General features: G+C 39.7%; 1 protein-coding gene across 1 annotated transcript in view; it reads left to right on the top strand.

Annotated features, from left to right (window-relative positions):
- The window catches only part of LOC126481176 (voltage-dependent calcium channel subunit alpha-2/delta-3), an 885,717-nt gene that overhangs the window by 577,136 nt on the left and 293,155 nt on the right, over positions 1-15,426 (top strand). Inside the window, exon 9 of the mRNA XM_050104748.1 lies at positions 7,236-7,372. Within this exon, the coding sequence (XP_049960705.1) occupies positions 7,236-7,372 (137 nt within the window). The remainder of the gene's footprint in view (positions 1-7,235; positions 7,373-15,426) is intronic.

A 15,426-nucleotide genomic window follows, 5' to 3' on the forward strand; every position in this document is an offset into this window, starting at 1 on the left:
GATAGCAGTATCACCTGACAAGGAATGACTGCTAATCAGATACATGCATGATACATGTAGTGTCATTGAGCATGCTATCCATGTGTAGAATGAGCAAGGCACATGATCTATCTAAGTTTGACTGAGGGCAGATTGTGATGGCCTGCAAGCTCAGCACGAGCATTTCGGAAACTGCACGACTTGTTGGGTGCTCGAGAAGTGCTGTGGTGAATTTCATCAACACGTGGTGAAACCACGTCTGGATGTCATGGGGTTGGGCAGCCACCTCTTGTTACAGATATCGGACATCATAGACTGGACAGATTGGTGAAACAGGACAGGAAGCAAACTGTGGTGGAACTAACATCAGACTTTAATACTGGGTAGAGTACAAGTGTGTCTGAACACAGTGCACCGAACACTACTAGTGATAGGCCTCTGCGGCCAACAACTCATGCACGTGCCAATGTTAACACCACAACATCAGCAGTTATGACTGAAATGGAAATGTGACCATCGGCACAGGACATTGGTGCAGTGGTAGAGCATTGCATGGTCTGGTGAATCCTGATATGTTCTTTGTCATGCTGATGGGAGCGCATGAATCCATCTTCTTCCAGGGCAGCAGCCCCTTGACACCTGTAGTGCAGGACAGAGACAAGCTGGCAGCGGTACCATTATGCTCTGGGGAACATTCACATGGGCATCCATGGGTCCAGAGGAGCTCATGCAAGGCACATTTACTTTAGAGAATGCTGAGAGGAGTGAAGTGGATAGGTAATTTTCTACTTTATGCCTACTTCAATACTTGAACAGAGATTTCACTTTCGATATTTTTATCTTCACCCTCACTGAATGTTAAATTAACAGGGTCAGCCAAGGGCTTTGCAATTTGTGAAACAACAAAGTTTATAAGTGACACTGGAACATCATCTACATCAGCTGACATTTTGCATTTGAGGCTTTTGATCACCTTTAATACTTCAGGCTCATTAGTTGGCACTAACTTCATGCTGTGTGGCAGTGTGCAAATCCCACATTTATCCTAATGTGTGAAACTGAAGCTAAGTTTTTGAAAAGCATTACTGTTGTTTGTGTTTAGTGTTCTTATAAGGCCTGGTATGGTATACTGGGTCTTCCAAGAGGAGCAGTCAGTATTCAGAGATATGACCAGAATGCCATCATCTCATCTTCAACATCTTCTCTTCAGGTATTAGGCAGGAATTGCCTGTTACGGTAGCCATCTCTGTTGGGGTCTCCCTCTGTCGGGGTCTACCTCTGTCTCTTCTCCCACGGCACTTATAATTTCTTGACTTTAAGGGAAGTCTCTCACTCCCCTTTCTTTGTAGTTGTTCATTCCATTTTCTTCTGTAATCTCGAATTTTATCATTGAGGCTAAACATTTGCTGCAGCTCTTCTCTAATATCTTGATTTCTTAGCCTGTCTTCTCTTGTGCAACATTTAACACCTCTAAAGAATTTCATTTCTCATGCCTGAATCTGGCTTTCTTGCTTCTTGGTAATCACTTCCATATAGTAGTGTGGGAACTGCAACAGTTTTGTAAAATTTAATATGAATGTCTTTCCTGGTTTTGGTTTTTAGGTTTCTGTTAATTTTTCCACATACCCGGCTGAATTTACTAATCTTAATTTTGATACTCTGCTGTAGCCTTACATCATTTCACATCTGAGGTAACTGAAGTGGTTTACTTGCTCTAAAATCTTCTGATCTATCACTAATTTGGTTCTGATTGGTTCTTTCTCTGATTGGTTCTTTCCCCATGAAGGCCATTGTCTTAGTTTTTTCTTTTGAAACTTCTATGTTAAATTTTGCACTTATTTGTTTTATCAAGTAGAGTTCTTTCTGAAAGTCATCTTCATTATCTGCTAGGATCACTGCATCAGCAAATAGTAAATTACTTGAAAGAATGTTCCTGTCTAGGTTGATGCCTTTCTGAAATTCTGATTTCCATATATGTAATATTTCATTAATGTAGATGTTGAACAAAGTTGAAGAGATGGAGCAACCTTGTCATACCCCTTTGTTAGTAGGTATCTCATTAGTTATTTCACCATTGAGATCTAGAGTGATATTTGTGTCTTGATATAAACTTTTTATTGCATTTACTAGATGCTTTGGATATCCATGATTTGTCATTATTTCCCAAAGTTTCTGTCTATTGACAGTGTCAAAAACTTTTTTAAAGTCAATAAAAGCAATGTGTGTTTCTTTATTATACTCTCTCTGTTTTTATATTATTTACTGTGGCATAGAAACTGCATCTATTGTGGAGTGTCCTTTCCTAAAACCCATTTGTTCCTGATGCAGCACTGCTTCTGCTAAGTTTTTAAGTCTTGTATTTCAAATCTTACCATACACTTTGTATGCTGAGTTCAGTAAACTTATTCCTCTGTAATTACTACATAGGCTTTTGTCTCCTTTTTTAAAAATTGATATCACTCTAGTTGTTTTCCAGTCTTCGGGAATATTCTTCTTCTTCCAACATTCATTGAAGAGATATAGCCATCGTTGGTGTAGCATCATTCCTCCATATTTAAATAATTCACCATTAAAGTCATCTTTTCCTGTTGCATTCTGTTCTTAAGTGATGTTAGTGCAGATTTTAATTCGTCAGACTGTATTTCATGTAATCCTCTCTCATCTAGTTGTTCAATCTCAGTTTCTTGTGCTGCATGATTTGCTGTAATGATTTATCAGCTGTTCTTCTTCAATACTATTTGTTTTTATCTTCTCTCTTTCTGTTGTGTTTAAGGTTTTTAAAACCTTATATGCCATTTGTTGTCTTCCGTGGATGTCATGTTTGATATTAGAAATAAACCTATCCCATTATTCCTGATGTGCCTTCCTTACTATGCATTTAGCATTATTTCTTTTCTCCTTATAGTATTGTTTGTTGTCAATAGTGGGGTTGCTTAAGTATCTTATATATGCATCCTGTTTTTCTTTGACAGATTTCATTATATCCTCATTCCAAATTTTTAGACCTTTTCTTTCCTGTATTCTTTCCTTTTTACCAAGAGCTTCTCCTGCTACTCTGCATACAGTATTCTTCAAAGCTTGCCATTCTTCTTCTATATTGTCTTTGGTTTGGAATTTTGCTAGTTCTTCATTTAATCTCCTTTGGTACAGGTGTCTGATACTGTCCTCTTCAAGCAAGCATACCTTGTAAATGCTTTGACCTTGGTGGTTTGTTACTTGTTTAATTTTTTCTTCCATTTTGTAAAATGATCTATTCTGGAGATTAGTAAGAAATTATCTGATCCTACATCTTGCCCATTATAAACTCTTGTATCCTTTACTTGGCCCACTAGCTTATCATTTACTAAGATGTAGTCAATTATTGATCTAAGACCTCTGCTGGTCCAAGTATACTAGTGTATATCCTTTTTCTTAAAAAGTGAGGGTGATTTTTAAATTGTTTTAAGTGGCAAAATCCCTTAGTAATTTTCCATTTTCATTACATTTTGGTTCTCCAAACAGACCTATAACATTTTCTGCAGGGAAATTTCCTATTTTGGCATTTAAATCACCCAGCATAATAACCTGATCAGTAGCACTGTAATTACTCAGAGTCTTCTGTAGTTCTTCATAGAAGCTTTCAGATGCACCTTTTCTACCTGCTTCAGGTGCATATACGCGTATAAAGGTGGCGTTATCCCTTATCAGTTTCAGCCTGACTGTAAGTGTTCTTTCACTTACGTATATACAATCTTAAATGTCTTTTTCCCATTTTTTATGCAGAATAGTACTACACCTTAGCTTTCTCTTTTATGTTGTTCAGGACCACTATAGAATGTAATGTAATCCCCTACAGAATTATTTCCTCTTAATTTCTTTTTAGTTTCTATGAGTGCTACAGCATCAATATTCATGCCACTTAGTATATTTACTAGTTCTACCTCCTTTTGGGAAATTCCTCTCACATTTCAGGTTGCTACTTTGGTGTGTCCATTTCTCCATTTTTGTTTGTCCTTTTTCATAGCCTTGTCATTTACCTTTGAGACCGTCCTGTTTCTGTGGCTTGTTTGGGTACTGGGAGTAGTCTGTGTTTTCTGAGAGTTGGTTTCCAGCCATCTGCTCAACCCTCTTCTAGGAGGACTAGGATTTTCTTTCGGGGTTATCTCCCTTAGCTGATATGTTCTGGTTACTTAAAGGTGCTGGAAATAAGTTTGCCTTTATCCTCTCCTATTGGCTTTGTAGCCTGTATCCACTGTGTATCATACAATGTCTAGGGGTCTCACGACTCATGCCTTCTAGGATGTGGGAGTAGGGTTTGTTGGCAGAGCTGCATTGAAATCCTTGAGGTCTGATTAATTTCTCAAATTTCAGTGGACATTTCCCAGAGTTATGTTTCTGCAAACAGGTATCAGCAGCCTGACCAGACTCCAGGGTCCTTTGCCAACCTTTGACTGTTGGAGAATAGAAAAGAGAAATGAAAGACACCCTCAGGCCTCGAAACCTAATACCATTGGGGTCGAAAGAGTAAGAGTTGGCCAAGGGAAGCCAATTGGAAAGAAAACAGAAGAAGCCTGACACAAGTATGTGGAAGTAGTCTCAGACTTAGCAAAGGGCCCATGTGGTTGCCACACACATACTCCTAAGACAGGAGCCCCCTGTGGGACTACTCTTTGTCTGGAATCTCACCAACTGACCTGTCTGGCATGGGTGACCCTACTGGGAGCATAGCTCCCACCAGCATAGCTCAGTGGATCACTGATACACACTAACCTCCCCACCAACATTAAGGTGGTAGTCCATAAGGAGGAATGACATTCAGAGCAAAAAATTGCAGTAAACATCAGCTCTAAAATATGTACCTGAAGAGTTATGAGCACACTTTCATGTTTGATACTGTGAAACATGTATCTTCTACTGCAAGCTCTTTGCTTTCCATGTTTTGAGAGGTGGTAGTAAGGACCAAAACAAGAAAAAGTCTCCAGTGAACATGAGCTCTAAAGTGCGCACTTTAGGAGCTATGAGCACTTGTTCATCTTCACTTCTGGTAAAAACATCTCTTGTACTGAACAACTGCTTGTAACTCTTAAGATAGGCATTTTAGAGCTCATGTTTACTAGACTTTTTTTTGTTTCAAATGACCGTTGCTGTTATATCCCAGACTACTGACATTGCTCATGGGACACCCTGTATATGGGGCATGCAAAATTTTAGATGTGAAGTGGTCACTGTGCAGGACAAGAAACTGCTATGTACTTCTGTGAGACAGTATTATCAGCATCTGACAGAGTTTGAAAGGGGTCACACTGTGGCTTTTCATTTGGCTGTCTGGTCAAATGATGCAGTATCTAAATTTGTTGGATGGCCTGATGTTTGACTGCATGAGAACACGAAGACAGGCATACTCGTCTTCAAGGTTGTGGTGAAAAACCTCTGATCACCATAAGGGAGGATTGTCATATTGTGCACCAAGTGCATCATAATGCTTTCCCATCTGCACCTGCCATCTGAGATCAAGTAATGGACTCCATGGTACATTCTGTGTCATCCCACACAAATGGTCAGAGAGTAGCAGGATGGTGAAATTACCGTCTTATGCTTAGGCTGCAGTTAACACTACAACACGAAACAACTGGGTTTGGAGTGGTGCCATGACTGGGAAGCATGGGCTGCTGATGAATGGCATCACACTGTGTTCAGCAATTAATTGCACTTCTGTTTTACCATGGATGACCATAGTTGGCAAGTGTAGTGGTGACCTGGGTCATCGTATGGTTCTTCTAATGATTTGGAGAGGCACTGCAGTGCTACTATTGGTGCCATGATGCGAGGAGACCTCAAGCATGACTTCATGTCATGGCTAGTAGTGACTGAGGAAACTGATGACACAACAGTATGTTTTGGAAATCCTGCATTATCGTGTGTTAACTCACAAGTGACAGTATCGCTGTGCCAATTTTCAACAGCCCCATGCTTATCAACACATACTATGTGTCTCTATGAACTGTCAGTGTGATGTTGAAATATTCCTGTCATCAGTAAGATTTCCAAATTAGTCTCTAATAGAATAAGCCTGTGACCAGCTAGGATGTCAACTCCATCCCAGTGCCAGTATCTAGGATATCAGTAATCAGTTACAACAGTTCGTGGCCAGCTTGCCTCAGGAGAGGATACAGTGGCTTAATGATACCCATCCCAACTGAATCACTGTATGTACCCAGGCCAGAGGGGACACAACCTCATGCTGATAAGTGGGCTCATACTGCCAAATCGTTTATAAATTTGACTTGATTTTGTAATCACTAATATAACAACATCACATACCATCTCAACCTATGAAGTTTCATTTTGATTCATTCTTCCCTTCAGAATGTTTCACTTTCTTTGTGAGGGAGTATAGATGGGTACTCTTTGCACTCATGCATGAAGATTTGCAGTGGAAGTAATATGTGACATGGTGGCATTCGCAAGTAGATCCATCTTCAGTTGGATAGAATAAACCACTCAGGATTGGAATAAAGCATGGTAGACAATTGTTTGGGCCAGGTCTTACATCTTTCACATGGATACAATTCATGTAGCAAGGTTTTGAGGTAGGAGTTTCATATGGGTAGACCAGAATGTTTTGTAGGTTTGGCAGGCGTAGTAATGCCCCTTTGCGTTGGTGGGATTAATTTTTGAGGAGGGTATTCTTTGTGTTGGGTCATGATGAAAAGACTAGTAGCCATAGCTTTCCCAGCCAAGGTGGTCTTTTATGATTGAGGAGGGCATCTTTGCTTGCTGTTTAATGGGTATGGTTGAGTTAATCACAATGTAATAAGATATGGCCAACAGATTTGGCTGTGTATAATGTTTTATAGTGCCTGTTTAACTTGAGTAATCACTACGCCCTTTTTTTCTTTACTGTCTCTAATTAAATATGTTAGCATAAAACTGTGATTACTTTTTGTGTGGTATCCTTGGTTTCATATACTGCATGCGATCACATGAAAATGTTTTCCTGTCAAATTATGTTTTATTTTTAGCTTCTTGCCAAAAAGAAACAAAGATTCTTCTGAGTTTAACTCAAGACAACTCTTCCACTAAAGTCGTCTGAGCATAATTTATTTGTAAAAACTCTTCCTTGGCACTTATATAGTGTTCTCTAAAATATATCTTGAGTGTGAAACAATGTACCTGTGAACTATTATGCTTTCCTTTAGTAAGATTCTCAATACAATGATTCTTAAGGAATTAATTTTTCCAGATTGAGGAATTATTTAATGCTGTTCTCTTTCCAGGTTATTATGTTAGAATAGGGAGTAAGTCTGAGGTTAAGGAGAAAGTTCTTAAATACATATCAGTGATGGCAAGACCAATGGTTATGTATCAGAATGATCACCCAATCCAGTGGACGCCAGTCTATGCTGGAGGAAGGGTAAGACAAACTTCTTGTGCCTGAATGCAATTCATCCTTCCTGTTTTTTATTCACATTCAGTTTTTGTTTTTTTCAGCAGAAATATTATATATTTCAGTAATTTTTACCTTATACTCAAAGACTACACATATGTAACAAAGTGCATGCAGAACTGTCATGTTAAAATATTCATCCAGTTTTCAGTTCCTCTTTTTTCTTTTTCAATTGTTGTTTTTAATGTAGCTATATTATCTTTAATTAAGCTTTTCTGAGACCTATTCCAAGAAATTTACCCATTTTACATGTTCACTAGTTAGTCATAAAACTGTTTTGGGGAAATCATTCTTACAATAACTCCTATTTCAGAAACTTAAATGGGTGTTTGAATGTAATGTAATAATCATAATCTGTTCATTATGTTGATTTTGAAGGGTAACTTATTCATATTATTATAATATATAATCTACTTTTTCATGTCTTGCTGTTATAGAGACATTCCAGAAACATAATAAAGTGAATGATAACTAGATATGCCTTAAAATCACTGTAAGATACATTGTATTTTTGAACAGTTGTAAACTGCTGAAAAAGTGCTACATTTCCCATGAATGCTTTTTCAAAGCTAAACAGTAACCATTGTGGAACTTCTTGACACATGAAAACTGTGCAGTTTCCAGGATTCAAAACCAGACCCTCAACTTTTGTGAATAAAGCTCTTACAGGGTTTTGTTAAATAGGAGATTGCATCTGTGTGGGACATCATGGGTGATGCCTGCAAAGTTCAGTTAATTACATCATTGTCCATTTAACCATAGAGCAGACTCTCTCTTTAATGTTACAGGAGCAGGCGCATGGTGTATTATGTACATGTGCTTTATCACTTATTGCAATAATTTACATTATACAGTGATTACAAGTAATGTTTAAGCTTGTGCATAACAATTGTTCCATATGTGTGATAGATGTTAATTTGTTAAGCTGGATAAATTTACTTGCGAATTAATTGTCTTCAACCTCAGGTGAACAAACAGTGCATTTTCAGATAGAGCTGTCGTCTGAGAATGACTATTGCAGACAAAATCATTACAACACCTACATCTTATTGTTGTGGAGCTGTATATTGCCCTTCCACATATTTCACATCTACAAGCTAACTACAGCTATGAAGCTTGGTGTCATACATATTTTGATAAAATGTTGTTTGATGAGTTGAAAAGAAAGGTTCTTTAGAAAAACTCACGTGAATGTTTTTTCCCCCCTTGAAGTAACACCTGCACATTGATACCAGCCACGCTCAACCATGCATACCATATAGCCATTGTCTATCTTCTTGTCTTCTGCATTACTAAATATTTATTGTACATTTGGTCAACAGTATCAGCCCCAACCTTTGTCTTATCATAATCTAGTATTGTATGAGGTTTCTTACTAACCTCATTTACTGTTCCTTGATTGTGTGTTATGGAGATGATTGCAAAGGATTTGGGTGCATATGATACCATAGTAATGTCTCTCCAGTATCAAAAAACTGCTGAACCAATTTCTCTATTCCTTTTGGGAAAAAATTCAGGTGGTATTTCTTTTTTAACCTTTTAGGGTTCCCGTAGAAGTGATTTTGTTTTACAGCAATGAGAGAGCCAGTGGATACCTAGTATACCAGTTAACTGTTGGCACATTTCTATTTGTGCCTTCTATTGGCTTTGTTAGTCTACACTCAATATCAAGTGGCTTAGTAGAAACACAAAATGGGCCTTCTGGCTGTTTGCCACAACACACTTCCAATAAACCATTGTAGAATGATTTAGTATTGCACAGAGCAAATCTTTTGATGCCTTATTTAGCTGGTTTGTTGGGAACGTATTATATGAAGCTGCAATGATCTTTGAATGCTTCTGGTTTCTTGTCAGTAGTAAAAAAACCTCCAAGACTGTCACTGTTCATACAGCTTTCGGCAAATGCATTCAGAAATACATCCAGAATGCATCTGGCCACACTGCTAACCTATCTGTTTCACATCTCATATCCCTAGTTTCTTCATCATCAAATCTAATGGAACTGAAAAGCAATAAAAATCTCTTATAACTTATGCAGGATCTCAAAGCGATCATTCCTGCACTGTCATTTGACTGAAGTTCCAGTACATTTGTGTGGTTTCCACCTTTCAAGTCAGTCAAATAAAGAATGCCTAAAATCACACAAATTTCCTTATGATCTGTCAACTTAGCATCCCTGTCTCTAGAATAATTTTCTTTTTGTCTTATTCCGTGAACGTATACATTTGTAATATGGTCACTTTCATCCATCATATCAGTGCTGATGATTTTATGGAATGATTCAGTTTCCTCAAAAATACTGTGTGCCACCATTTTAGGGCCTGGAGAGGTCCTTGTAACAGTAAATACACCACAAAAACTGGTGTCAAGCCTACCCTTGCAATGTATATTGTATTTGGAATATAAATTTGACTTCTTTTTACTTCTAGTTTCAACCACATTCCTGTTGCTAGTACTACATGAGTATTGTTATTGTTGATAAGATGAATAAATTGTAGCACCCTCTGCTGGACAGTCCTGTAGTTTATTGAACATATATCTATGAACATCTTATGGCCCACGAGGATAAATGTTCTTCTCTCTAACTGATGTTGGTAATCTAATCATGTCTCCAAATGTAGTACACAATTGTCCATCATGACTTTATAACAATTTTGCTTACTTAACCCCTCCCCCCCCCCCCCCCCCCACACACACACACACAACACACATACTCTGCTACCTGAGTAGCTCTTCATTGTCAGAGTACTCACTCACCCCACAAGGTAACCAGCCACATCTTCAAGCTGTGTCAGGATTTCCAATACAATTCATTGTTAGATCCTGTGAACCTCTGTACTTTTGTTTCTCATTTGCAGTGAACTATATTTAGTAAAGCACTTCTCCTTGTGCATGTTGACATGATCTTCTTTCTCTTTGTCACCAGTTACTTTTACCCCTTGGATGCATTAGAAAAACATGCTTAGATCTGATAATTACTAATTTCAATTTAGCAGTCATTTTATAACACATGGGTGGTCAAACTTCATCCCATGAGCTGGTTCAGTATCAAGATAGTTCATGATGTATTTTCAAAAAACCACGTTTTCATTACGTAAATGAATGAATGTTTCTGTGAAAGAATGTCTGCTGTAAGTGCATAACACTGCACCAAAGATGAGCTTAATAGGAAACCAATAATGTGGCTGATCAATCTAGTGTGGTAGTGGTTGTATTTTGCAAATTATAGAGACAATAGTGCATCAGCTGTTCAGTTGTATTGTACCTGCTTGTGTAGAAGCTCACAGTTTTCTTTCAGAGAACAGTTATTATAGTATTTCATTGTGGTCAATAATAGCAAAATGAGGAAAGTGAACGGCGGTGTAGCAAAGTGTGGACGACACAACATATTTCTGGAGCTGTTGGGAGATAAGTTATATGCTTAACTTGCAATGAAAAGTGGCAGTTTTCAAAGAGAACACTCTAACACATTTTAACACAAAACATTATGTGTACTTAAGAAGCTTTACAAAGACTCAGGGATGAAAAAAACCATACAGAATGATAGTTCAGCTGAAGAAGCAACAAATATTTGTTCCAAAGCAAAAATGTTCAGGTGAAAACAAAAGTTAGTTTTATTTTGGTGTATAATATTACAAAAGTGAACAGGGTGTTAGTGAACAGTGAGTTATTCAAGAAATGTAAGCTTTATGTGGTCAAAATCATTTGTCTAGCCAGTAGAAAGGTTTTTGTTTGTTTCAGCTTATTTGGTAGAACACAGTTTGTTTGAACAGTTGATGCATTAAATGTAATCAGTCTGGCTGGTATTTACTCGCATGGGTGAATGTACAAATAGAACTGACACTGTACAGCTACTTATTTTTATCCATGATGTCTATTTTGACAATGATATAATCCAGGAACTGTTTTTGGTGGAGTAATTTAACAGGAAGCACAATTTTTGTAATGTGCATGAAGAAGGGTAGACTAACACAGATAGCTTAGAAGCATTATTGCTGATTGATCTTTAAAAATAAGTAGCAGGAAAGTTTCTCTTCAGAAGAGAATCCAGTATACTGTTCATGAACAGACCATGAAGTCACATTTATTTATTTTGTTTGTAAAGCAGAAAACACTGTGCAAGCAATTACACTGGTGTCCAAAATTAAAGCAACAAATGGAAATTTTACAATGTTGCATTTATTTTGCCACAAAACAGTGTAAACAGGTGATACTAAAGTGGAAACAATGTAAGGAATACAGAACATAAACAAATGCAACATGCATAATATTAGACAAAAATGTTTTCATGTTTTCTTACTTGATGGATTTTCACATGCATTCCGACAACTGATTAATGTGCTCAGTATGGGGTGCGAACACTTCTGGCAAAAATACAGGCCTGAAAATGACAGGGAATGCTGTGAATGATGTCATCAGTCTCATGTTGAGGCAATAAACCCCATTCTTCCTGCAGAACTGCTTGCAGTCTTGCAGAGGGGTTGGTGATTGCTGACATGATGCAAGCTGTCTCCCTAGTGCATCACAGACATTCTCTAGGGGATTCAGATTGGGAGAATGAGCAGGCCATGCCATGCATGCAATATCTTCTGTTTCCAAGAAAACATCAGCCACTCATGCTCTATGAGGTTGAGCATTATCATCCATCAGTGTGAAATATGGGCCCACAGCACCTCGCAGCAACCACAAATGAGGTACCAAGATCTCGTCTGATACCTGACAGCTACTATACATTGCCATTTCACTCCTATAATTTCATGAAGAGAGGTTTGAGTGGTAATCATAATCCCTGCCCACACCATTAGTGATCTTCCTCGACATCGGTCTCTTTCCATAATGTTCATGTCTAGAAATCGTGTTCCATCTTCCCTCTAAATGAGAATTAATCAAGAATCACTCTCCAGACTGTATCGGGACTCACTTGTGAAAACAACATTGGCCCACTTTTAGACTGTCCAGGTGGCATGTTGATGACTCCACTCTGACATTCCCTTCTGTGAAGACACATCAGAGGTAGACATACAGCAGATCTCTGACAGTAAAGGTCTTCTGCACACCGTTTGTCTCAATACAGCATGTTCAATGGATGCTGTGGGTACACATGCCAGTTACCATGCAGTACTAAGATGTATTGTCATGCCCTTACAGCCAAATAAAAGTTCTTTCTCCTGAAGTCACACATGGTTGCCCCTACATGGGTCTTTGGGATATGGTTTTGGTCTCTATAATCTGTCACCACATCTGAGAAACAACAGAATGATTCGCTTTAAGCCATCAGGCCAAATCAGTTTGCCACTGTCCTGCTTGCTTTCTTTCTTTGGCCCTCCACCGCATATGTCTGGTAGGTATCGTCTCTGTGTCACACTACACCATCAGTGACTCTATACACAGTGATTGTGGATGTGAACATACCTGCCAAACACTACCTCATTTCATAGGTGCCCTGACGTCATTGTTGGCAAGGTTGTCCATTGACCAGAATGGCATCTTCTGTGTAGAACATGATCATACAGACATCTAGTTGACAGTTGGTATGATTATATCGTGAATTAGACATGGGATGGTGAAATAGCAGTTTGTTGTTTTGATTTTGGACATCTGTGTATTATACATTAATCATGAGAAGTACTAAGCTAGATGGGACACTTGTCAAGACGCTGGACTCTCATTCAGAAGGATGGCCATTCACATCTCCATCTCCTCACCTAGATTTAGTTTTTCTGTGGTTTCCTTAAGTTACTTTAGGAAAATTACAAGATCTCTGGCCAGCTTCAAGACAGATGTTTGCCATATACCCGGCCATATGCTGACCACTTCTGTCTCCAGCACAACACCTGCAACCAATGGCTAGTGTGGTTCCAGGCATTCCTCCACTAGAGACAGTATGTGCCAAACAAATGAAGTGTGCTGTTGGTTTGTCAACAGTACAACCAACAAATGCAAGAAGACCTGTTGACTAGCCATCCTCCAGCAGTTGTCACTAGAGGCACCAGTCTCACTACGAGTAGCATACGCACCAGCAATAGCGGCACTGCAATCATGGCACTAGGTAAATTGGTGGGTCACATTCATTTGTGCACCGCAAAGATATTCTTTTGCCTGCTGCCTATTTAAGATGCCGCTCGATTGCAGGCAGGCAGCACACAAGCTCTCACTTACGCTCTTACCTGTACTCCAGGCTTACAGTGGCCACACCTATTGACCCATCAGTCAGAGCTTTCACCAACTGTGCCATGCTGATCTAGCAGATGTTGCCTTGGAATCTTTGTCTACTCTGACGCTACCCTTCCCTGGTCTTGAAATCTCAGTAGCCACCCATGGAAGATACATGACAGCATCCATACTGATCCATCATCCATCACCTTTGGAGCTTTCCCTTCCTCTGATGCAGGCCTTCCCTGGTTTCAGTGTTCCTGAAACAGGTGTTCTTCTATGTCAACCTGAACCTAGCAGTTACCACCACAACGGACTATTATCACAACCTCTGTCATGACCTCAACACCTCACAGTGCGTCCACCATCACAGACTCACTCTTGTGCTCCTCAAGCATGACCTCGATGCCCATGGTGCCTTGCTGCCCAGGCCCAACCTCTGGCCTCTTAATGGCCCTTCCCATTATCATGTTCCTCCCACACCACCTAGATGCTCACAGTGTTTCCGCCGCAAGAGGCACACTCTTGTACATCTCACATACGACCATGTGCTCCTGGTGCCCCACTGCTCATGTAAATCCCCACCGTCTGGGTCCACTTACCCTTCCCATCCCAGCACCATTGCCCCTTCTGCTGTCCTTCTCCAGCCATGCCTGATGCTTTCCCCACTGAAATGCAGCTTTGTGTAGAAAATGTAGCCATGGCCAGCCTCTCTCAAGGGATTGGCAAAGCACTTCATGGCCTCATTGCTGCCGCAGTGATACAGCACTTCTGTTCTCATTTCAGGCCTCTCATCGACTTCCTTGGCAGCCATGCCCAGACCATCTGCACCCTCTGTGGCAACCGCTTTCTAACCTCAGGTCCTAGATTCCAGGAACGGGATTGCAGTTACCATTGCTAAGAGCTCGCAACATGCTTGGATATCTCATGTTGCCCGGAGCAGGGACTGCTTCGCTATGGCCACCTATACAGCCCATTTAAGATGTTGCTCGATCACAGGCAGGCATCCCACAAGCTATTGCTTATGCTCATACTCCAGGCTTATGCTGGCAGTGCCTAGCAGCCCATCTGTTGGAGCTCTCCCTGACTATGCCATGCAGAACCACCAGGCATTGCCTTGTAGTCTTTGCCTGCTCCAACATTAGCCTTCCTTGGACTTGGCATCTCAGGAGTTATCCATGGAAGATACACAACGACGTCCACACCAATCCCCCAGCCATTACCCTTTGAGTCTTTGCCACCTCTGATGCCATGTCAGCCTTCCCTGGATTCGGTGTCCCTAGAACTAGTATTCTTCTATATGAACCCGTACCTTGCAGTTACTATCACAACCCACATCACAACCTGACTATGTCACAATGTACATCAAAATATTATTACAGCACAAGTCACAGCAGACTTTTGGCTTCACCACATACATACTAGATCGGGAAGATCGTTTTCTGTTTTATCTACCAGAAGCTACATTATGTAGTACTTTGTTCTTCATGCACTGTGTTAATGAAGTGTCACTTATATGCTACTCATCACTTATTGTGTGCAGCCAACCACTCAAGACACATCAAAATGCCAGTATGGTTTCTTTGCAAAAGTACACATCCAATTTCTTTCTACATTCTTCTGCAATCCAAGTTTGTGCTCCAATCTCTAATGACCTTGCCATTGCCACAATATTAAACCTTTGTCTTCTTTCCTTCCTTGAGAGGTTTTCATGAGGTGCTCCTTTAAAGTTCAGTTACTGAGTAATGATTTGGCTGTCTGCTGCATAGCCAGGGATGCTGAAACCAGTCAACAAACAGAAATATGTACCAACTCTTGTTGTAACATATCAGTGGCCCAATTCATGCAACATGCACATTCATCACTTG

Source organism: Schistocerca serialis, chromosome 5, assembly GCF_023864345.2.
Source record: "Schistocerca serialis cubense isolate TAMUIC-IGC-003099 chromosome 5, iqSchSeri2.2, whole genome shotgun sequence".
NCBI classification, from domain to species: domain Eukaryota; kingdom Metazoa; phylum Arthropoda; class Insecta; order Orthoptera; family Acrididae; genus Schistocerca; species Schistocerca serialis.